General features: G+C 38.2%; 1 protein-coding gene across 27 annotated transcripts in view; it reads right to left on the reverse strand.

Moving 5' to 3' along the window:
- Window positions 1-26,240, reverse strand: part of TENM3 (teneurin transmembrane protein 3) — an 817,612-nt gene that overhangs the window by 162,516 nt on the left and 628,856 nt on the right. For 16 of the 27 annotated variants that reach the window (XM_030491587.1, XM_030491599.1, XM_030491594.1 and 13 more), the window contains one exon: window positions 12,403-12,612. The exons of the other annotated variants lie outside the window; for them this stretch is intronic. In XM_030491587.1, coding sequence (XP_030347447.1) covers window positions 12,403-12,612 — 210 coding nt within the window. The remainder of the gene's footprint in view (window positions 1-12,402; window positions 12,613-26,240) is intronic. 27 annotated transcript variants of the gene reach the window in all.

Consider the following 26,240-nt stretch of genomic DNA (forward strand, 5'->3'; position numbering starts at 1 on the left):
GCGAATGAGCACTGAATTCTGAGGTTCCCATACTTCATAACTCTTAAGAGCTTTTCCCAAAGGACTTCTGCAGATGCCACTGAATTGTTCAAGTCTTTGTAACCATGAGAGTGTACTTATCACATTTCTTTAAATATGTTTTAATTTCTGTTGTAATCATGGGAGTACACTAATAGGAACCAGAAACATAAGCATACAGCAACTATAACTTAATTCTGCCAGGATTTAAGCTTTCATTTGCACTTGTATAAATTGAGGGTCACTAACCATCATCACTAAGATGAAAGGGTAGAGCACTGGTAATAGACTATTTAGTATTCACATTTTATTACTTCTGGATCAATGGCAGAGAAAAATTTTATACTAATAACCATACACACACACACACACACAAAAAAAAAAAAGCACTAAAGATCTTTTAATCATTCTCTGCATTTTCTTTCTGCCTTCCAATTTCTTGAACTTTTAGTGGAAGCAGCATCCTATCCATCACTCCAAAATACATACATAAATACCTGCTAGTTTAAAATTCCAGGTGCACAATTCACAGTCACTGTCTGCTCCTTTAAGATATGACAGAATAGATTAAATCTGAGGCAGAATACCTTAGAAGAACATCAACATTGCTAAAGCATGCATGAAGGATAGGGAAGCTTCCCCCAACTTCTCTAGCACAGAACTACAGGGTACTTCTAGAGATGTGTGGCTAAGGTTTAAGATTTTGTTGTTTAGTAGCTTGCATTTTAACTCTCTTAAGGAATTTTCCACACACAAAAGGGGGGGGTGGTGGTGGTAAAATCTAGTCTGTTGTTGCCATGATCATAAAATGATTTTATTATATGGTAATGAAGTAAAGCCACATCCAAAGTTCAAGACTGAATCAAAAGAACTTTCAGCTAAAATTATTTAACAGAAATTTTGATCTGAGTATTATTAATGATAAAGCAACTGGGTAAACCTAGGCAAGCTGTTCTGTTTTACTCTACTATTATTCTGCTAGTCTTTTTCTACAACACTAGCCATTTTAATGTCTAGTTAACAGTAAAAATAACTAATAGGGGAGGGAAGAATTTCCTTTTTGAGGCTCAAAACAATGAGTACAGTGGCTGATTCTTCTGTCCTGCCCAGGAATGTCCCCCAGGGCCTGCTGTCCCAGAAGGCTTGCAAAGCAGTTTATTCTAGAGGGCTTTTTAGAAGCTAGAAAGGAGTTTTAAAAATATCTAACCCATCCTCCCTCTCTGCCTTCGGGTTTACCAGCTTAGATGCACGGCAGCCAGAATTCTCTACAATTAGAGGAGACAACAAAGGCTTTTAAATGGGAGACTAGATTAAAGTAAGAAATAATCCAACTTGAGCGAGGAAGAGATCTATACATGATGCTTTGGAGCATTCCGATGCCAATTATTTTGAGTTATTCATACAAAACTGTAAACAAATGGAAAAATGTTCCATATTACAAGCCACTGATTAAAGGCCTTGAGGAAATAGATCAGGAAGGGCATCTGAAGAAAAAATACTGCCGTTAATTTCGAGAAGTATACATTACAGGGCATAAGTAACAACTTTATACTGTATCTCTTGAAAAATGCATTACAAAGACTTGAGAAAGTAGTATTATCTTTGAATTAGTCGGGTAAATATGCCAAAAATGATGCATACCTGGAGACACAAGATCTAAAGGACTTGGAAATTGAAGCTTACGAAGGACCAATTATTGTTTCTATCAGTGGATACTTTTTATCTGAGCATTATTTTATACTCAAGAGGATGTCAAGAAGATTAAAATGGTGAAGTACTTCTTCCTAATTTTTCGGTACCAGTGAAAATGACTTTAAAGTTAATTAACGAAAAACAGATCTTTGGACACTTATCACACATTCACAATCACAGGCAACTTCTTCCCTAATCTACTGCTGCTTTAAGAAACTGTATCTTTCAGATTTTCCATTTTTATCATCCCCATCTAGAGTGCCTGCTGGCAAATCAGCAGCATGTCGGAAACGGGTGAAGAACATGAAGACATACAAGTGTGAATTTCATGAAGTCTGTTGCTCCCACTATGCTAGATACTTCTGGCCAGTAAAACAATGTAAGTACTTAGCTCCAAAACCTCATGTTGTGCATCACATCCCGGTAGCAATTACAGCAAGAGTCCAGCTGTAAAAACCTTATGGAGTTGCTGTGCGGATTCAAAGAATCAAAAGTGTAATTCATTAGAAGTGCTTCACTTGCTTTCTGAAGCGTTTTCGATGCTGGTGTACACAGAGAGAGGGGTGCAAGGTCATCCCTATCCTTGTCTTTTCACTGCTCAGAGCACAAGCTATCAGAAAGTAACTCAGAGACTCAAGAAATACCACAGACAGTATTTTAAATGATTCCTGAACACACTTTTGGACACCACTGAGGAAAAAGAAGGGAGCATGCAACAAAAAAACCTTGTAGTCTTTGGATTTCAGAATGAACAGAACAACAAGCCCCCTTACACCAACTACTAGCAACAAAATCGACGGAAAGCTTTACCTTTCTTTGAAGCTTTCTGAAGGAACTAAAAAATTCAAAGAGCAGTAGTTGATATTTGGTACTCTGTGATAGCCAAGTCAGCTTTCTGATATTCAGCTATCATAACATGTTTTTGTACAAATAAATTCTGTTACATGTTGTTTGAATAGGTACTGCTGTGTTAAATTCAAGCTTTAAGAAACGCACATAAAGTAATATTTAAGGGAATATTTCATGTGGAGTCTCCAGATTACAGCAATGATGGGATAAGTTTACTGCTGATTGCTGCAAAACAGAGTACATATCAACACAAAGAGGAGTTGGACTGATAGCAGAATTTACAGTAAATGGTTTCCTTTTAATTTGCAAGTACCCTGCACTTAAATTATTTCCAAATTGAGGTGTGGGGTTTTTTTATGACAACAAAGTATCCTCTTACATACACAGAGCTGTTCTTTGACACTGTAACTTGCTGCTAACTGTTATGGGATTTATCTTCAAGAAAAGAATAGCAATAAAGAGGCAAATTAATTCAGTTTTCTGTAACCATAGCAGGGATACCACTGTAAACATACAGAATTCCCATGGAGAGAATATTTTTAGTCCTTTCTAATAAACGATCAGCAACTTAGCAGACAGAAACATCCTTACGTTTTGGTTTTTTTTTCCTCCTGGCTCAGAGAACGTATCTCATACCTATGAATTCTAACGATTAAAATAATTCTACCAATCACTTTGCTACATTCCAGTATGCAGAGTGAAGTATGTAATGCAATAAACTATGCCTGAATGGTCTGTTTACCCCACAGCAAGTTACAAGGAAAACTCTTTCCCCTTAAAGGACTTGTCTCTCTGGAGCATGCAGGCTGGCAAAAGGCCAAGGGAAGCTGGTGCTTAAGCAACCAAGACTGAGCAGTGCCTGTGTGCATTGCAATTCCAGCCAACCGCAGTAAATGTTATTGGAGTTTTTGTGCTGTAAAATTGCTGCTTTCATGCCCACTGCATCTGACAATAGGAATCCTCGGCCTTGCATGAGAGAGGAAGGCTGATGTGCCTTCTGGTCAGATCTCTCCATCCTTAAAAAGTAGGGTTACTTCTCCTGTGTACTCCTAATGGTTTAGTGACAAATAAATTCATGTCAATGCTACGTCAGACAAAGACAAACACTAAACGGAGAAGCCTTTTATGTATGAGGTTGAAAAGCAGAAAAATTATGCTGTAAGCATAGTCCTTTAGCTTTTAAAATAATTGACAATATTTAAAAAGACGATGTTAATTAAAGGTGCCAAATGTTTAGCCTTTTAGTTTTCAAAGCAACTTCGAGATAAGCTGTTTCCACAATCAACCAATGCACATCTATTTATTTTTTGCTTTATGACTTAAAAAATCCTCAGTATTTCTCCTATGAAAGACTGACAAGCATCTGCCAGCAGAAATTCTGACAGTCCTGTTTACTTCCAGTGAGCACCATGTTTAAAGCACTAAAACATCATCTTTCAACTTGCAGCTAGCCAGAACAGAGTTCAACTGGAAGCCAAAAGCCAGTAAGGAGACAAATCAGATTTTTTCTTTTGCCAAATGCTATTTTTAATTTTTTTTTATTATTTTTTCTTTTTTCCCTACACTTTAGAATAATACTTGTGTTGCAGTTACATTGACTCCTGTATTAGCCCCTGCTGGTGACTTCCATTTAAACCAACAGCAACGTGCATTCCTCAGAAGTGCAACACCAGGCCTTAGCAATCATCAGCGTTCAGCAGAACTAAGGAATACATTAGGTACTTTCTGTATTTGCAAAGCTCTCTCTTCAATGGTAACTAAAGGCTCACAGTCTCAGGTGAAGGAAGGAACTTTTCCACAAGCAATAGGACAAGGATAGTGCATGTTATCCTTACTAAATTTATACATTTTGTACCAAGCTGGTAGACATTTAATGCTCTCCAAAGCATCAGAAGATAAAAATAATAATAATAATCATAGAAAAAAAAGTAAGCAAGATTTTATCAAAACCTCACAACTGTCAACTCATTCTATGTTTCTGGAAGACCTTTTATATTCTCAAAGCTATCAAGGCTCAGTGAGCATTAGAGCTGATAAGAAGGGCTTGTAAAACTGTAGGTTCAAGCTGCTGCTACTGAGTGATGAACAAATGGGAGCATGTATAAGATCTTCAGACACCTCTTGCTAAATAAGGCTTTAAAAAAGAAAGAAAAAGAAAAAAAAAGAAAAAAAAAGATTTTGTATTGTGGTACAAAGTTAAAAATATTAGAGTTTTCCCTGAAATAATGAAAAATCACAAGTAATAGAATTCAATGTGATTATGTGAGATACTTGTGTCTGATCCTGACCTCACACAAGTTATTTGCTGGGCACTTGCACACCATTTGTACCGCTGGAAGACAGCCTAAGCAGCAGCCGGGTAAAGTCCTCACTTTGTGATTTATAAGGAAAATAAACTGCCTATGTGACTGTTTCCTTCTCTTTTTACCTTCTGTATCGCAAATTAACTTATACCATAAATTTGTTAGAGCCTACTTTTTCCCACAAGAGCAGTACATCCTCGTTCCTGTTTGTGACTTCAGGATTCTGCCGTTAACAAACTGCGACAGAATTTCAATTCAAGCTCCTTATCTTGCCATTAGGAATGTCTGTTCTGTAATCAAGCTATTCAAGGAAAGGATGTGTGTGCAAGCACTGGCAAGCAGAGAAGAGATGCATTTTTGACTCTCATGTTCATCTATACTGCCAGGTACATGTTTGTTCAATTTAAGCGATCTGACATTTGGATGCAGCTTTCTTCCTTTGACAAAACTAGGTTCTGTTTTTGTATTTCAGTGTATTTCAGAATCAATTTATCTCCACAGATTTTCTTAACGTGCATGAGTTTCTGTAATATGATTTTTAATGGGGAAGGGAGGAGGGGAAGAAATGTCTCTACATCAGATCATATCCGCAGTACGATACACAGTTGGCAGGTTGTCCCATCTGGCATGCATTCGAGTATAAGACGGATAATTTGTCACTCTGAATCCTTTGATTTGTGAACAGGCCGAAATCATCTTTGGAAAGATATTTTGCAGCTAATGATACAGGAGGTGTGGGGGAGACTGTTCTTTGAAGGCTACAAAGGCCACAATCTGAGGAGAAATAATTGGTCTTGGCTCCTCTATTAAGTAACAGAGATCGAAAACTACAAAAATCTTTAAGAGAAAAACATGACTTACAACAATCAGACATGCAAACTAATTGCCCACCACTTTGCAAAATTTGATTTTGGAGGGGTGAGGGGATTTTTGAGGGTGAGATTGGGGAGCTGTAATTTGCTCTTGGCAAACAGATTGAATGCTTAATTAAACTGAACAAATGTACATTTTTGTACATTAAGGGAACAATGTTGACAGAAGTTTGGCTTAGAAACCAAAGAGAGAGGATAAAAAGACGGATTCATGAAATTGAAATCAAATATCAAAAAGGGATCAAAAATAAATTGGCTAGCGTTCAAGACACAATTTTTAAGTTTTTAAAGCAACTATATTTGCCCCAAGCACATGGAACAGATAAATTTATTGATCTGTAGCTAAAGGATATTGGCTTTCCTGCATTGTCTGATTCTTGACTGTAAGAGATTAAATGCTTCTGTAGCTACAGAGGAGGCCTGCAAGCACTGCTACACCGTGGTTGAAATACAACAGTCTCGGGCCTCAGAAATAAGTCAGTATGTATTTTTATTAGCGTGAACTTATTCCATATTTACAGAAAGCTTGTCAAATGCCTATATTCAGCATCATGGGCATCCTGAACTTATGGGTAGCAAACATTTTTGCTTACAGAATATTTACATGAGTATGTGCACAGGCCCAGAAGATACTGGCAGTTTTCACAAAGAACAGGCAAGCTTATTTTGTAATTCTGCAGGACATAACATGGTCTGGCAAGGGCAAGTGGCTGTTTTGCAAATGATTTATTGTGGAAGATGTGGACAATTCCAGAATGAAGTCTGGGCTACAGGAAAAATTATTGTTTTCTGTTACATTTAAGCAGACAATGCATTGAAATGTGCACACTGCTAATGAAGCACATTTACCATAACTTAGTATGATAACCTGTTATAAACTACAAACTCATGTATACCTGATTTGAAATGCATGCAGATATTACTAGAAAAGCTCCAGGAGGTTACCGCAGTCCACCTTCTCCTAAAAGAATGTACAACTGTTCTCTGCAGCATGACTGACATTTTTATTTATTTTAATTTTGTGTTACAAAGTGGCAGAGCTGCTGTCAATTCCCTTGGGATAGATATAGATATCTTAACACAGTTCACTGTTAGATAGTTTTTCCTGATAATGAGCCCAATCTTTCCTTTCCTTTTTTTCATGCCATTGCTTTTAGTTGTATCTCTACATGGTATACAACATGCTCCATTCCACCTTGGGTTATTGGTTTCCCTTTTTCAGCACTTAATTAGTGCTTAGGCTATGGACTGAGTCAGTTTTATTCTCTCACCTATTCCCATATATTAATACCTTAACCTTCTAATTGTTTTCATCCAAATATATCTGAACAGTAGAATAAATAATAATAATTCTAGAAGTAATAAGAGAATTTGACAGGAACTTTGAAAAAGCAAGAGGCCCAAATTCAAAACTTATATTCCATGGATGCTATGTCTATGATTCCGTCTTTGCTGATATATTTGTACACCCAGCTTAAGCTGTACTTGTGAGACCATGTTGTAGATTTAAGTCTGATTAAAATTCTCTATCACTGTTTCTCCTCAGATTTTTCCTTAATATTCTGCATCTCATACCAGCTTACATTTTTCAGTTCTAATTTCACTTTATTAGTTTCTGGCCATACAATTAATTATCTTTCCTTGTCCTTTTCTATTAACATTTTGTCCCCAGTTGGCACTCAAAACCCTCACTATTTAGTATCATTAGGAAATTTTATTAGTGCAATTTTTACTCCTTCATCCACATAACTAATGATGATGTTAAATAAAACCAAGATTACAGCATATCCCCGTGACATTCTTCTACGCAGCTCCTCCTAGTTTGATCTATTATTCTTGATTTATTATCACAGACTATTTCAAACCAAACAGGTCTGAATTCATTTTTCAGGCAACATGTCTTAGGACCAGTGTCAGAACCGAAAACAAATCATACATACTGATACAACAATGACAAAACTTAATTTATCATGAAGTATGACATAAGAGATAAAAAAATCCTCATTAGACAATGTGTAAGACAATAACGAAAATAAGGCATGTTGACACCCATGGAGTTTCCAGGGAATTCAGATGACTGCCAGTTCTCAGAATGATGAAGAGGAAAAGAAGCAAGTTTACACTTCGCCGAAGTAAACCCCAAATAGCTTTTAAGTGTTGAATCTCACACCATCATGTTTGTGTTTCCTTCTTCCCTAGCACTGTTTTCCCCTCTCCTTTTGCTCCCCAATAATCAGAACTTATCAACAGGTATTTGACAGCCTGGCTGCTAAGTTCTAGTTCACTAGCACATACAGCTTCCCTTGTGGAATAACTATGGCAAAGCAGGGATGAAATAAGGGCCGCAAAGTGTTTTGTAGGCACTAAAGCAAGACTGCCAGAAGGTTATATAAGGTACTTCCAAAATGTTGACTAGGACTTAATTTGCTGTGGGTCTTCAATATTCACAAGTTATTTTCAATCTTGTCATAAGCCAGTGGGGTATGAAGAGGGAAATCACATTGTCCTCTTCCTACCCTCAAGGGAGCAAGAGTAAGAGCTGCAAAGGAGGAAAAGATGCCTTAAAGCCACTTGCCTCTTCCACTAACTTAACAGAAATCCCTGTGTGTACTTCAATTCACACTTCAATTTCATTTGCTTCTGGTAGAAAGGAAGAGGCAGAAGTGAGAAGAGAAAATGGCAGATTGCTTACTTACGGTAGTTATACATTAATTGAGATGTCTATGAGGAGAAAAACCCTACAATAGTTACAGGGAAAGTCAGAAGTGTAAAAAAATCCAAACGAACCCCTAACAAAATTTGCACCTATGCTCTGTACATGTGTTTCATCTGCTTATTACTGCTGTCAGGCTTGAGCTTATATTCTCTCAGGTGCTTGTACAAAAGAAGAAGGTTCAAACTTGTTACCTTGTACAAATTAAATCTTCAAATACACTGTAGAAACGTTGCTGTGAAATACATCTTTCTCTATTTTGCATTTGATGGTTCTGCCATAATATTTCCAATTTAGGGGGTAAAAATCCTTAAATCTGTATTTCTCATTCGGACTCATCTCCATTGTCAGTAGTAAGCATTAGCATTCAACTATTATCTTTTCTTCATAGTCTCTGCTTAACCTGAGAATTTAGCACTGTATTTCTCATAACATGCCTGTATTGCAAGGTAAGCTACTACTAAATTTCAGTAAATTCCCCTCCAAATTCTAACTAATCTGTAATTTTTTGTGGAAAAAGATTAAGAAGCTTATCAAGATGCTTAAATTACAGACTTTACATGACTTTCGACTGTTTGTAAGCAGACTTTATTACATAAAGAACCCTTCTCTACCTCAGTCACATTCAAGAATCCTCCCAGCTCCTAGTTCACTCTCCGTCTTGCTTAAACAACTGGAGACAGATTCAGATGCCCTGTTTCTTTCAAATCAGTTCATTTCTCTTTCTAAAAACCATAAAACTAGTAAATTGTTCTGAAATCAGTAGACAAATTAGCCGACTGCTGGAACAGAGTCAGTATACTGAGCTGCACCATGGAGAAGAGGAACAACCAGAATAAACTGGAGATCCTACATGAAGGAACACTGTTACAACTGATGGTCCTAAAATTTATGTCCTCCTGATATTTACAACCTATTAACACACTGCTTTTAGAGAAATGAAATGATTCCTAGCAAACTGTCCACAACTTGATTTGCATTTTTAATGCTACTATCAATACCTCCATGAAGACCTTTTCTTCTCATGTGGTAAGCATTTGATAACCGATTTTCGTAATTCTCATTTCTCTCTCAGCTAATTCCTCAAATGAAAGCTAATTCCCATAGGTTAACAAAACAAAGTAATCAAACGCAAAGGCTTAGGTTAGTGTCATTCATTCTAAATACACAATTAGACCGTTTAAATTTTCAGAGAGTTGATCAAATGAACTCATACTAAAGGAAAACAAACATGTTTGCATAGACTAAAGAGAGGGTAATTTAACTTGCTATTCGCATAAAGTCAATATAACTGAAAATAGTTCAATAATATAATTGTTTTCTGACCGTACCTTTTTTATTCCCACCATTTCAAAAGTGATCGTTGCATGCACTGGCAATATAAACATTGGAAAAAGCCATCCAAAATATGGCACTGGAGCTATTTTGTACCTGTTAACATTAGATAGCATGGAAAGCTTAATTCATCCAGATGCAAAAAAAGAAAAACCACAACAAAAACCTGGTGAAAAAAACCTCTTCCTTCTGTGAAAGTGCTAGACATGCTGTATTAATTACCAATTTTGCTCAAGAAAATACAATACTCAAAACTGTAGCAAAGGCCATGATTAAATGATATTTACTTTCTAGGGTAGATTTTGAGAGATCCACATACAAGCAAAAAGGCTACACAACAATGCAAATCATTGAGTAGGAGGAAGGTGTAGCTAACTTAAAAACCATTAGCTTAATTATCAAAATCTGCTCTTGTCTATTTTACAAAAAAATATATTTTTCCCCCATCAACAAGCCAAATCATAAGATTGATGAGAAACCAATCACAAGCAAACCAAGTACATATTCCATGCAATATTCATGTAGTGCTGGATGAAACCATCCTTTCTTCAAGTAATGCAAACCCTGACCCTGCAGCTGACTGGAGGGATGAAAGCCCACTACCAGAACACCTATGGTGTTCTTGTCCAGCAGAAAAGCAAACAAACCCTACTTAAATTCTAGCAATCACAAATATAGTATGTGTGGTTAGCAATTCGAAGCACTTCTAAAAACAAGTCTAATCTTACGGAGAGAGAGAAAGATCATTAGCTGTATTATATGACCGCCAGCACTACTAGATTATGAGTGTGTATATATTGATTTAATACTTTGACAGCGGTAATCAGAAATTGCAAGCACTACTTCTGCATATATAAAATGAAGGGGCAAATCTTTAAAATCTGCAGATAGACAGGGAAGCACAGCATGAAAAGAGAAGGGAGGGGAAAATGACCACATACTTACAGAATATACAAGGTTTTCCTTCTGCTTAGGAAAAGTCTTACCAAGAACAACTCTCTCAACACACACCACAGCGTTAACTTTTGACCTGCTTGCTATCAAAACTCCCTCTTACTTTGTCCTGCTAAAAGGCCAAGACTTGACTATCCATGAGAACAGCTGAAATATTTTGGCTAGTCTGGAGTGAAAGGGGTTAAGGAACATTCCTCAGGGTAGCAAACTCAGACTGGCAAGCAACTGTTAGAAATTTCAAAAGCAGAAAAATGCTAAAACCTAGAGGAATGATGAACACTTATTTACTAGCTTCCTAAGAGTTTTTCGTTTGTAGAGGAAGGGCTGGTGGATACAGTAATCTAAATGTATTGATTTATTGAACTAAACCAAGCTACCTTTTGGATAATGCATATATTTTCTGACAGATTTCATATTCCTAGACATAAAGAAAAGCAGACATCTTCATAACATACCCTGATTATGACAATGTATTACCATTCTTTTGGACTTCTTTACAGATTAAATATTGAGCAAGTTGAACATGCAAAAATAAGTTATGCAAAAAAAATCTTAATGCAACCCTTTAATATTAAAAAAAAAAAAAAAAGTTGTCAAATTCACATACACAACTGCTCTTAGCAGATTGGCCTTTTAAACACAACAAAGTTGCACTCAAAGCTAGGAAGAGCAGCTCAAAGCTAGTGTTTTTGCTCTGCAAAATAATTCTGTCCAACCAACTGATATGCAATCTCTAGGGAAATACTTCTCCAAACCCCCTCTAGTGGTTCATCTGTAACAGAGTTCTTCACAATCAAAAAGACAAAAATGCTGCTTAGAAAAATGAAGAGGCTTGTTCCAAGCTTTGCTATTCTACTGGGGAAGGGCTGTGAATTAATAAGGTATTCTTCCAGTCTGCCTACCCCAAGAAAATTTGTTCAATCATGCAACAAAAATGGAACCATGCAGCTGTTATTTTGTATGTTTGCTTTGGGTTTTTTTTGGTTTTTTTTTTTTTTTTTTTTGTTTGGGGTTTGTTTTTTTTTTTTTTTTAAGGGAGGTAAAAATGTGGTTTCTTAGGGTATGATGTGTAAATGGGCACTGGCATTTCAAGCACATGTCATTCCTGTTGGTTACTCATACTGCCTGAGAAGATGAGAAACATGGAAACAATACATCTCAGGAGCTACCACTGCCTTCTCTCACCAGACAGTTCTCTTCCTCTAGATCTTTCTTCTCAATCTATACTGCCCTATCCAGTAACATACAAATCCAATTTTGCTGCCCCAGGGAAACTAAAGGAGTGACTGAAACCTGCTGAATTTGATGCGGTAGTAAAAGATAAATTTTACATTATTCTGAAGGTAAACATCGCTGAAGTTTAACCAACTTCAGCCTACCCTTTAAAAAGTACAGCTAGAGCCTGGTCACTTGCTACGAATTACATAATAAATTACTAACAGCTATTGCTTCATGTAAATACTGAATTTTAAAATAACTTAAATGATCTTCTATATATTAGATGTTATTTTCTACTCTTGTTTATCCTACAGTAGAAACATTTGCAACATTTAAAGGAAAATCAGTTTAAAATACAAAGTAATTTTGATATCTTTATTAGGAAATTCTGTAAGAGCATGGAAAATAAAAGGGTATTCAAACTATGGACAAAGTGTTCTCTTCTTACCATGACCTGGGACAGACACTGAAACAGTACCAGTCTGTACTAGATATGAGCTGGCAGTATAGTCCTCATCTGCATCAGAGTCCTGAACTGGCTGGCTGGCATTATTACTTAATAACCACCTCTGGTTGTCATGGAGATTGGGTGATGGAGGAGGGGAGTGCAAATGTTCAGTAACGGATGGACTAGATGAGGAGGATGGCATGGGAGGACCTATGAAAAAAAATAAAAAAAAAATAAAATATGGGTCAAGATCTCACATGAAAAACAAATCGTTTTTTGCATCACTGAAAGGCGAATAGTCTACTTCAAACAACAAAGAAATGGACAAAGTATGACAACTGCCTGTAATAAACTGGTGTAAGTGCTGTAGGAAACATAACACAATGCGATGACTTGTTATTTCACTGGACACTGCCTCTCACTACCTGACATCCCAGTGTCTCTGAAACACAGAATGACAGAGGAACAGGCGCCAACTTACACATTTGTCTAAAACCATTTGGAAAATACAGTATTTTCTATTTTTCAAGATTTTAAGCATAAGTACTGGAATGTATGGCCAAATACAGGGTCAGTAGGACATTCCCGTCTAAAATCTACTTGTGGAGGAAAATAATACAGAGAAGTAAAGTAACAGTAACAGTTTTCCAAGCTCACACATACTGGGAAACTCACAGCCCTAAATTTCAACCATCGGAGTTACTCTGACAGGAATTTAAGTTTTTAGCAGAGTTTCTCAGACACATATACTATTTAAAACCTCTTAAAATGTTTCACCTGTCAAACCCGAGTCCATCTGCACAAGTTGTTTTAAAACATGTATACGGAATGACTACATTCCATTTCTACACCTTGAAAGTATCACAACAGCATCATGAAGATAGATTTAAGTAAAGCTTTAGGATATTATATAAATGCATTTCGTCCTTCAATGAAATAATGAACAAACCCAGCAAGCAACAGAGAGTTACCTAATTTACCTTATGAATACATTGTTTTTTTGAAGTATTTAGTCAGCACAGATCTAACACTGTTAGAGTAAGACTGCTGGACTACTTGTGAATAAAGTATTTTGCTGCCTGTAGGTGGGGAATTGCACCAGAAAATGAAGTAATTAACATACTTGATGTTAAAATAATTAACCTGCATCGATACCGTTCATAAGCAAGAGTCTAAAATTAAATTAAAGGAAAAGAGTTGGTTTTGTGTTGGTTTTTTTTTTTCCTCATCATGTAATGGTTTGTTTTTATGGTACTCAGTAGCACAGTTATGCTGGAGAGGTGCAGCACCTCTCAATGTTTCAGTTTAATACCATAAACCATATTGGCATCAATAGCTTGAATTACCTTCCCTCAATCTCCCTTGCACATTGCTAAAATCATGCTGATTTTTAATTTTTTTTTTCTTTCATTTTCAGTTTATCCCATCTTAATAATATCTCACAGAGCTCTAAAACAAGTTGCTAAGTCCTAACCAATTGGTTTCCCTGGAAAGAAACCCATGACAGCCTTACCATAAACTGTTTGATTCTTTCACATGTCATTTACCTGTTCTTGTAGCGAACAGCACAATTTAAGTCTCAGATTTGGTTCTGGAAGGAAAGTGAGCACCTACTATTACTTAAGTAACTCCTGTGTGAAACTCAAGGTTTATAGCTAGGGAAATAACAAGGATGGGGGATGACATTTTACAGGGCTCACCTTGGGAATTTGGAAGTAGAGAATGAGCATATTTTCAAGCTCAAGATACAGTGCCACCAGATTTTCTTGCTACGCTTTCATTTTCTACATTGCTTGCTTCAGTAACTTGGATTTGTGGTTATTTTTTGAAGGAGTATTTAATGCATTATTTCTGATGTACCCAAACAGATTTAGACGTTTCATTTTTGACTGATACCAGTAATAGTTAACATTCTGGGGGTTTTTTTGGTTTTTTTAAATACAAATGAGATCTTTTTTAGCTTGAAACAAATTTCCTTTACTTGCTTTGGACTTTTCTGACTAGAGAGGAGATCTACAGTAATATGTTCCAGATGAATACTGTCTAAAGCAAATCTGCACCTCAGTAATGCCTATGGAGGTTATGCACAACACTGTTCTCAATATGCTTCCTCTCTCCTTCTCAATTTACGCTCATTAACTTTCATACACAACAGAGCCTTGATTACACAAACTGTAATCATACAAAATATTCTGTTGCCTGAAAATGTGTCATGTCCAAGCTCCCTTAATTATTTTGTGAATTCACTCATTTATCCAAATTCATTAATTATCTCGGTGCTATGTGGCTAGTTGAAAGTGCACTGCACTGGTGAGCAGCCATCCAGAAAGAGCATCACTTGCGTGTTCTGGCTTACCGAGTTTCTCAGTGCAGAAAACATTCTGTGTCAGGTGTGAGGTGGATGCATGGGCCCATTAGCAAAACGCCCACTGCTACACTCAGTGAGGATAGATCTCTGCTACTACAAAAATCATGAGATTTCTACCACGAAATCATGCAACTTCGGTGATCTGATTGATTTTTATAAATAAACCTGAGTCTGGCAGGCAGGTCTTAGAATCACAGGATTGTTTAGGCTGGAAAAGACCATGGAGTCCATTCATTAATCCGGCACTGCCAAGTCCACATAACTAAATGATGTCCCTAAGCACCACATCTGCATGTCTTTTAAATACCTCAGCAATGGTGACTCAACCATTTCCTTGGGGAACCTGTTCTAACAAACCTTCTGCAGAAGAAATATTTCCTAATATCTAATCTAAACCTCCCCGGCACAGCTTGAGGCTGTTACCTCTTGTCCTATTGCTTGTTACGTGGGAGAAGAGACCGACCCCACCTCACTACAACCTCCTTTCAAGTAGTTGTAGAGAGCAATAAGGTCTCCTCTGAGTGTCCTTTTCTCCAAGATAAGCCACTACAGTTCCCTCAGCCTCTTAAGACTTGTGCTCTAGACCCTTCACCAGCTTTGTTGCCCTTCTTCAGACATGCTCCAGCAACTCAGTATCTTTCTTGTAGTGAGGGGCCCAAAACTGAACACAGGATTCGAGGTGCAGCCTCACCAGTGCTGAGTACAGGGGGACAATCACTTCCCTAGTCCTGCTGGCCACACACTGTGTCTGACACAGGCCAGGATGCTGTCAACCCTCTTGGCTGCCTGGGCACAAGCTGCTCATGTTCAGTGGCCTTCAGTCAGTGCCCCCAGGTCCTTTTCCACTGAGCAGCTTTCCAGCCACTCTTCCCCAAGCCTGTAGTGTTGCATGGGGTTGTTGTGGCCCAAATGCAGGACCCAGCACTGAGCCTTGTCTAATCTCATACAACTGGTCTTGGCCCATTGCTTCAGCCTGTCCAGATCCTTCTGGAGAGCCTTCCGACCCTCAAGCAGATCAACACTCCCACCCAGCTTGGTGTCATCTGCAAACTTACTTGATCCTCTCATCCAGATCATTAACAAAGATATTAAACAACACTGATCCCAGTATTGAGCACTGGAGAACACCACTGGTGACCAGCTCCCAACTGGATTTAACTTAATTCACCACCACTCTTTGGGCCTGACCATCCAGACAGCTTTTTATCCAGCAAAGAGTACACCCATCCAAGCCATGACAGCCAGGTTCTCCAGCAGAATGCTGTGGGAGACTATGTCAAAGGCTTTATCAAGGTCTAGGCAGACAACATCCACAGCCGTTCCCTCATCCACTAAGCAGGTCACCTTGTCATAGAAGGAGATCAGGTTAGTCAAGGAGGACCTGCCTTTCATATACCCATGCTGACTGCACCTGATCACTTGGTTGTTCTGTACATGCCATGTAATGGCACTGAAGATGATCTGCTCCACAATACTCCCCAGCACTGAGGTCAGGCTGACATGCCTGTAGTTCCCCGGATCCTACATCCAGCCCTTCTTGTAGATGGTAACCTCTGATCAACTGGGGCCTCCCGAGTTAGCCAGGGCTGCTGATAAATGATGGAAAGTGGCTTGGTGAGCACTTCTGCTTGCTCCCTCTGTACCCTTGGGTGGATCCCATCTGGCCCCACAGACTTGTGTGTATCTAAGTGGTGTAGCAGCTCGCTGACCATTTCCCCTTGGATTATGAGGGCTTCATTCTGCTCCCCATCGCTGTCTTCCAGCTCAGGGGTCTGGGTACCCAGAGAACAACTGGTCTTACCACCAAAGACTAAGGCAAAGATGGCATTAAGTACCTCAGTCTTTTCTTCATTCTTTGTCACTATGTTTTCCCCTGCATCCTATAAAGGATGGAAATTCTCCTTAGCCCTCCTCTTGTTGCTTTCTTGTCACAAGGTTACATGGTCTGCAGGGAAAAGGGAGCTGGTTATATTATATATAATTCTTCACAATACAGCTGGGGTGCGTATTTCTGTACAACTTCATTCAGTAGTGGCAGATTTCTGCAGTGATTCCAAGTGAAAAGACAGATAGCTATCGATATTGCCATTTATAGAATAAGCTAGATGTTAAGGAAAAAAAATACTTAACACACTAGAAAGAAGGATCATAAGTGATGTGCATATTCCTCTTTTTTTTTTCCCCATACATGGAATGAAAGGCATTTAAAAGTATCTGGTAATATCTCTTACTGAAGTGTTAGCAAACACATTTATAAATCACAAAAATCATTAAGTATGACAAAAGCCAATTATATAGATTATTCGCACTTTTTCCACATAGCTTGGAGGCACATGATGATGCAAAGAGTATTTCATTCTAAGGAAAGCCACAAAAATACAAATATTGATTCCTTTCCCCCCGATCTGCTTCTTTTGGTATTCATCTAGCAAAAAAGTTCTGTTCTTGCTTTGACTTTCTTGCCCTTACTTTAAAAAGAAAATGTTCTTGTTTGGACTATGTGACTTTGATATAGGATAGTATGCTATTTTCCAGGAGAAAGTATACTGGGCTTAAGAGTACTTAAATCTCATCTTCTAGGTTAGTTATGAGGATAAACATGCTTTAATTTTTTGGCGTGTTTGTAATACACAACTTTCAGTTCTCTTTATGTACTTCAACAAAAAAAAAAATTATCTCACATGAAACCCCAAAATATTTGTGGCAAATTTAGGCAAATTCAGGCAGGAACAGAATCGATATAGCAGTATGTGAAGATGTGAATATAATTTGCAAGGAAATAATATGAGTCCCCAAAGAAAGTAAAACCCAAAGAAAACTGGCTGTAAGAAGAACATTAACAATGAAATACACCTGAGCTAATATTGGATGCATTAAATATATATTTACAGGGTCATTATATTAAAAAAAAAAAATTGTACTGTTCTGTGCAAAGATCAAAGCTGATCTAGAAGACAGTATAAAATAAAAGTTGGAAGCAGACCTGACGTCACATATGGAAAAGCTGAAAGGGATAGGTATGATAAGTGCAACCCATAAAAACCAGGAAATACACAATGGACTGGTAGTAATGGGAGGCATAGGGATGTGGAACTTTCTATATTAAATATACTAAGGTTTAAGTAGGTCTACGTCTGAGCCTCAGGCAACTGCTGCTGCCTAACACCACAGGTATCAGAGTAGGGAAGAGGGAAGCAAGGGGTGCTACCGAAAAGCGCGGGAAGGGCCAGGGGCAGCACAGGGCAGAGCTGTGCCTTCAACCCCATCACCTCAGGGACACTTTCACCCGGCCACAACCCACAGCTTAGTTGCATACAGGTTGCCTACACCCTTTCCCTTGGGAAAAAAAAAAGCCATTAGCAGCACTTAAGCTTATTTATATCGCATTATGAAGAATGAATCCAACAACTGCTCAGCGTTCATCTTTTATCTGCCACATATGCTAAAGAAGCACTTTGCTTCAACACCAACGGGTGCGTAGATGAATTACACACTGCATCTTCACTAGATGTATTTTAGAGAAAATAGTATTGGGCACTTTTGGAACATGCAATTTAGGAGAAAAGTAGGATGGAAGAGAAGCAGCAGTAATGATCTCCTGCAGTTGCAGGGTGGGTGGGCAGGGATAGATGACCCAGAAAGTCTCTGCAGAGCCCTAAAATGCATGCACTCACAAAAACTTCCCAACATAGTCAAACTCTCAAAACAGAGACATTCTGCTGGCAATATGATACCAACAAAAAAGGAAAAACTTTGTTTTTTTTCTTTTGTAATTATAAATCTACACATTAAGAACATGGTTTAGTTCAGGAAAGTCTTTTTGCTTCATGAATTTCTTTAACACAGCACTTCTGTTCACATATCAGATTAGTTCTCAAAACCTGGCATTATCAATTCACTTCCCATAAGATGTATTGCGAGTTACATACTTTGCAAAAGTAATCTTAATGTAAAAATTTGAAAGGTCATTATTTTCATCTCAACAGGATGCATAAATCCTGTACCTAACTCTTACACACAACTTCTGATTTCTGCTTCAGGCAATAAAAGAGTAGACAGCTCTGTTTAGGCTGTTTAGCTACAGCAGAACAGTGCATTTTTCCTTTCAGTCTTGGCAGCCCTTGTCACTGAGACTGAAGAAAAAAAAAATTCCTCTATCTGCATCTCAAAGACAGAGGGGGAGAGTCTTATTTTGAAGTTAGTGGTAAAGAGTACTTACCGATTTCAACATCAGTTAGAAAATGCTATTAAATTACAAATTGCAAGGGAGGTATCTCTGTTCTTAAATTAATGGGACTTTTGCTGGTGACTTCATGGAAACGGAGATTTCATGTTATGTTAAATGGCACTATTATGTCATATAAACCCTAAAACATACCACATACTGTGGAAAAATATGTTACATATATAATGGTTCACTAACAGTAGCTATATATATATATATCTCCATTTTGTACTTTGTTCCTCACAACAGGAAAAGACAGGTTGCCATGAGGTTTTTTTTGTTTGTTTGCTTTTGTGGGTGTTTTTCTTTGTTTGGTTTTTTTTTTTTTTTTTTTGTTTTTAGTAAAATGGGATCTTTTAAAACTGGGATCAGACAGGCAGTGATTTGTGAAGGTCAGAAATAATGTGTCTTCTGGCTAAATTAATTAGAAACCAAAACACTTTCAAACAGCAGAAGGACACTTAAAACCCTTCTGGATCAAGCTGAGATGACTCTTTGCAATCTGTCCTAGGACTTCCCAGCATGCTGAAAGCTGTAACACACTCCTCTTAAACATGGCATCTATATCCCCCTAACAAGTTTACTGATTGCATCCCAAAGTTTCAATTTCTAAGGTATCTAATGTGAACCTCCTCCCTTGCCTCCCCAAACCCCACACCTGCTATATACAACCCTAAGCGACAGGATTTTGGATCTCTTAATCTCTGCACATAACACAGTAAGTTGGTAATAAGTGAATTTTAATTGTAAACTCATTTTTTATTATGGACTCCCTGTATGCTTTCCAACCTGTATGACTTTGCATTGGCATTTATCTCTCTGCTGGATACTGCAGCCTTCTGCAGCTAACCTGCAGTGACAGTTCTCTCTTAATTAAAACTCTACATGCAAATAGAACTAGTGAAAAGTGTCGTGGCATAGCACACAAAGAACAATTATTTATAACCAGCACAGTTCTTTTTAGATACTTATACCAGAATCAGCCATTGTAGCCACTGTGAAGATCTCCCCAAGGAAACACATGCATAGACAGTCTTTCAAATATATATACATGTGCATATACAGACACATAAAAAAGACTGTATAGTGAAAAACACTCCAGTGAGAAGAACCACTTGCCAAGAACTCTTTTAAAAATAAACGGTTTCAAATGCATGAAAACAATGCTTGAATTTTCTACTGTGGGTTTTCCATTTAAAATTTTTTGTTGTTGTTTTGCTTTGTTTGTACATGTAGTGGGAAATGACCCTTTTACTCCTGAACTGGGAGGTATATATTCCAAGGTGCAAATCCTTCTGAGTGCCGATGAACTGTAACTACATCTCAGATGCAAATCTTTACTACAAATGGCATCTACCTTTCCTAGATTTCCTTGAAAAGTTACTACTTGTAAACAAAACAGGTGCATTACCTTGACAAGTATTTTAACTTGCAAAGTTGCAACTGCTTCTGTAGACTGAGCAAGCCGAAACTTTAGAAGACTATAATCAAAGGCCATTGATTTGAACACAGAAGTATCCATTAGAAAGCAACAGAAATGCTTGCCTAGAATATTGTAATTTCTCCCCCACCCCTCTTGGAAGTGTAGTATAATAACCACAGTCTGTAATACTGTAATATAAAGCTTGTAACTGCCTTCTGAAAAAGAGAGGGATTTCTTAAGAAAAATGGTTATGCATTAGAACTGACACTCATTTCTGAAGCAAACACTTTGTATTTTGAGGCATTTGGGTGGTTTCAGAAATTTAACAGCTGCTGCTCAGCAGATTGCTAAACGAAAAGGAGTGCCCTGTTCTTACAGGGGTCAGACTGCATGACCACAAGGGCTTCTTCAATCCTGACTTCAGGCAGTGCTCATCTTCACTTTAAATGGGAGTTTTGTCTATAAAGAAATTAAAGACTCTGAGCCTTAACTAACAGATTATCCTAACCAAAGTGCACTGCTATCACTACAATTTTTATTTTTTTAGTATTATTTTCAAAAGGAATTGTTATAACATAAGAGCCAGGTGCAGAGCAAAGTTCCATTCACCCAGGCAGAAAGTTCATCAGCTGAACTAAAAATCCAAGCATCTCTAGCATCCAGGTTTTAGGTTTTTTTTTCAATTCAATTGAACTTTCCACTTTATTTCCTCCAATACTAATTAAAAGTGGCCACACAAAATATTGGAAAGAGAACAGAGAGCTATTTCCTGAATCTTCATTCCACTCAGAAAATCATTTTAAGTGACAGGTCTCCACATTTTTAGAAAAAGATTACTTTTTTTTAGGGGAAGTGGGGGGTGGGGGTGGAGTGGTGGAAGTTTTTGGACAGAAGCAAGCTGATGAAATCAACACCAGATTGCAAAATGTTTTGATTAACTCATATCTCTACTGGAGATGTAGAAGTTCTCACATGAAAATGTCACCTCTCCATTTAGAGCATCTGCTGGGATTCAAGCTCCTCTGCCTTGTGATGAGAGCCTCATCCAGGACAGCCAACAGGATGACACCAGCTGATCCACCGATTCAGCTGTACAAGTCGCACAGTCACAATTTGGGCCAAGCCACTACCACTTGCAACCAACTCACAAGCCCTGGCAGCAAGCACATGGCAGCTGCCGCATCATGGCCAAGAGGTCTCCAAGGGCACACAGTGCTCAGACTGTGCAGGCAGGGAAGCTCCCAAGGTCCTCATCTGGCACAGCCACAGACCTGGCCCCTTCCCACCACAGCCACCAAGCTGGTGCCTGCTCAAACCTGGCCAAATTACAGAGGTGCACAGTCTCTCTATATGCAGACACGTAAACACAGCTGTGTCTAGATGCAATGCAAAAGTCTTCTGTTTGCAGCTAATGACTCTTGCATCAGTCACAGCCCTGCACTGTGCACATCCGCCTGGGCTTACTGCTTTACTGACCACTGCATGGGGGTGGGAGGGGGCAGGAGAGGTCTCCTGAGTGGAGGGGATGTGCAGCCAGTCCTTCTCTCTCCTCCCTGTTCACCAATTCATGTGCAAAACAAACAAGCACCACACAGTGCTGTAGATAGAACCCAGCCCTTCTCAGAAACCTACCAGGGTTTTTACATTAAAAAAGGCCAAACTAGAAACCCACCACAGACACAAACACAAACCAGGTAAAAACCCCACCAGTGGTTTTTGGTTGGTTGGTTTCTTTTTTTTCCATGTCCAGAAATGGAACCAAGCATCAAAAACAGAGCTGCTGGCATATACTATAATTGGTGTAGGACGATAGCTGCTCTCTGTCTCTGCATGTCTAATATTCAGTCAGTGATGAGGCTAAAGAGTTTACCAAGTTTCCACTTTCAGTTCTGACCTTTGTAAGAGACTAATTTTTCTGGATGCTGATATCCCTCAGATGGCAATTCATAAAGAGCAATTGCCTAAAAAAGTAACCTTTGAAGAAATGCTTCTTTGTTCTTCCTATCCGTGACTTTTTATTATTAGAGGTGAGATGGATTGAGCCATGTCACATATGGTTTATCACTCTTGCAGCACGACTCTGTGGTAGCCTACATACTTTGTATTTTCAATGTTGCTTTGGGCTAAATTAGGGGGAGTGAGAAAAAGTCTTTCGGAATAGGACAAGAAATGTATCTTGAAGAGCACAAGAGGACTTGGGTTTTGTTTTTGTTTTGTTGGAGTTTTTTTTGGAAGGGAGTGGGGAATAGACTTGTTAAAGAGAAAATAAATCTGTGAATGACTCATAAACCATTCAGTTTTCAGAATCAGGTAGTTTCCCACCCCCATTCCTCCCACCCCAGTAAGTAGTAGTCTAAAAAGGAATCAAAGTAAATACTAACTAAATTTGGTTTTCTTAATTCTACCACGCCCTACATGAGAAAAGCAGTCAAAGCAAAGGTAAGGATGCCAGTGTGGCCACTGCCTTGCAGTCCGTTATAAAGGGAATCATATATTTGAAGCAAAGGATCCAGAGAAGCTCTTAATGACATCGGATTGCCTATGCCTGCAGACCACAGAATATGACTTGTTTTCTTTGAACGGAACATAGCAATTTTGAGAGATTTTGATAGAAGCTAATGAAGATCAACAAACTGCTGAAGAAGTATTCCATAAAACTCGCCTATAAAAATAGTATCTTAATTCTCAATATTCAAATTAGTTCTTTTAGGGTGGTTATTTATATTCCTCTCGGTTGCATTTTTTTTTTGACCATTAGCTATTTGGAAAGGTCAGTGCTGTGACACAGCAAACGAGGAGGAGGGATGCGATGACTGTTGCCATCGTCACCAGCTTCTGATGGAAAGCTGCTCCAGGGACTGGCACACGCCCTAACTCACATGCCACACACGCCTCCCAGCATGGCTCTGCAAGGACCAGCACACTGCTGGGCAGCCATCAGAAGTGAGCAGTGTGACCGCCAGAGCCTTCCACAAGAAGCAAAAACATCATGCCGCTACACCCTGTGTTTTCCCAATGAAATAAACCAATAAAATTTCCCATAAAACTAAAGGACCACGTGATGCTGACAAAAATGTACGTTTAACAACGAGAAAGGAGAAAGCAGTCCTGCTAATGAAACATCAAATTTAGCTAACCCATGAAGAAGTCTTCAACTTCATAGGGTTCATATGTCTGAAGGTAACATGACTGAGTAGGTATTTTTGTTAGCTCTTTGTTGCTCCATTTTCAAAAGCCCTTCTTTTTCTACTGCACTTTTAAGTTTCTTTCCTTGTGAAGCTTTTTTTCTGCTATATTAAGTGTAACTCCTTAACAAAAGAATTTTGTGGAGGGGAGGAATTAGAGAATTACCAGAAAATTATCGACTGTTGTCTCATGCAGTACCACTCTCACAAGCAACAGGACATTTACTGGACATTGATGTCTCATTACATCTAGTATGTAATTTATTTCTCTGCTGGAACAGAACTTATCAGCTTTGCCCATGTGGAGAAAATGTTTCTACCTCAGAAACAAATAGACCACCACAGGCAGGAAGCTGGAAAGCTTAAATGAAAACCTGCCACATGATCACCAAAGTTAGCTTGCTAACCGATGCCGCTAAGGCAGCGGTGCTGCAATGGGCTGGAGGTGGCATCTCAGGGCCAGATTTTTGACAAAACCTAGCCTCTTTGAGGGATGATTTAGAAAACTGAGAACAATAAAAACTGTTGGGTACTGAAAGCTCAGAGAAAGCTGGACTCTATTTAGATGTCTCTGGAAATTCAGCATTAAACAAAAAACCCCACATCAACAAAGTCCCTTATTTTTGCCTGAATGTATAAACAGTAATGTTTTAACTGGTGAGCAAATTGATACACTATTTGTAAAGCATTACAAACTTGTGCATTTTTAGTCACTCTTTTCCAGTGTCACTTTTTAGTCACTTCTCTTCTGTAATTTCCAGAAGAAATTACTGTGATCTAAAATAGAATATATTTTGACTAGTTATATAAACCTCCTATTTAATAGCTTTTAATTTTGTAATGTTTCATCTGTGTTTGTACTTGGCAGGACTGCACTGTGCTCTAGCTATATGTACAATTTAAACCATACCTTTCAAATACAGTTAGTCATCCGCTCAACTTCAAGAGGAACAGAGACTTAACACTGCTTAAAAATATACAAACCCTCACATCAGCTTAGGTAGGTCAGAAAATGCTGAATGGAGGTTAAAAAAAAAAAAAAAAAAATCCCTTTGGCCTCAGACTAAACACGGAAAAATCTCAGTCCAAAAGTGCTTTTCATAAAGTTATGAACTAATGAACAAAATAAAGTTTCATGAAATGTTAGCTATAAAATCCAGCAGTAATAACATAATCTTTATTTCTTTGCCAATTTGACCACTTCAGAATAGTAAAAAACAAAGTGAAGTAAACCACACCAGTTACTTCTAAGACATTTTATCTCAATGAAAATAGAAAAGGACCAAAAGACTGGGCCAAAATACATATAAGGAAAATTCCAAAATAGAGAAAATACTTGTTTATGGCTGACTGGAGCCAAGGGTAGCAAACCCTTTTACCAAGCTGCTTCCAGAATCCTTGGGCCTTTGTCCAAGGACAATGGAAATGCCAACTGGGCCATCCAAACCTGCAGACAGGCAGAGGTTATCCATCTCTTTGAAAGGAGATGAAAGGAAATTCTTGTCTGAGTGCTTTACAAACTCTCTAACTGCTCTTCATCTAAATCATAGGATCACCAGCAGAAGACGTATAAGCCTCTGAGTTCCTGAAAAATTATTAATGTTCAAGCATTATACTTTCAAGATGCACCTCTGAGTACCTGCAAAACCTGCCAGATAAAAGCCAATTACTACACAGAAAGCATTTAAAGGCTGTCCTGCCCTGTAAAACTAAAATTCCCCATATACTTTATTCCACACGCTTTCCAAGATTATCCGCTCCCTCACATCAATCCTCATAAATCTCTACTGCCAAAACATCTACCAAAGCACTTATTGATAAGAAAAGACATGAACGAATTTCTTATTTGACTGCCTCCCCCCCCCCCCCCCAAGACACTTTTGAACAGGTTCTTGGCCAAGATTACATCTGTATTCACACAACGCTCTTTTATAAAAGAAGACATAATGCACCCAATTATGAGAGGAGCCCCTGAAAAAGCCATGTCAATGGCTTGACTTTGTCCACAATCATATCAGCACAAAGTAACTAATTTTATATGATGCTTGATAATGCAGCACTATGTAAGGAAAAGATTACACACGAATACTTACAAGCTAAACATATTCATTCTGAAAGGATCAGACCATATAAAACTTAATTTATAAGTGCAGAGAAAAGGGGAAACAGAATTGAAACTGGGTTTACCTATACTTCATTCCTTTTGTACTTTGGCATGTTTATGCCTAACACGCATCTGGTTTTCTGATGCAGTTGCTGTTACTATACGGTATTTGATTTAGCCTCCTACACTCTAAATGCCATGGTATCTACACAAAGAGATAAAGACAAAGCAATAGCCTTAGCTCTCGCGCTCAGTTACCTGAAATGTTTTGTTTTGTGTTGTTTGAATTTGTTATCTATCTTTGAGGTATCCTAGTAGCCCAAATGATCATTTGTTACATGTTTTCTGAAGCAGTTACCATTCATTATGTGTTTTCTGAAGAAGTTGCAGCCTGCAAAGTCAATTCTTTGTCAGAACTTTTACATCCACAGGTAGAAAACACATCACAGGATACTTCAAAGTCAGATCTTGTGAAACAGAGGATGTTAATGAATGCAATTTAACACAAACCCCTCTGTCACACTGCTGTTAAG

Source organism: Strigops habroptila, chromosome 7 (assembly GCF_004027225.2).
Source record: "Strigops habroptila isolate Jane chromosome 7, bStrHab1.2.pri, whole genome shotgun sequence".
NCBI classification, from domain to species: Eukaryota; Metazoa; Chordata; class Aves; order Psittaciformes; family Psittacidae; genus Strigops; species Strigops habroptila.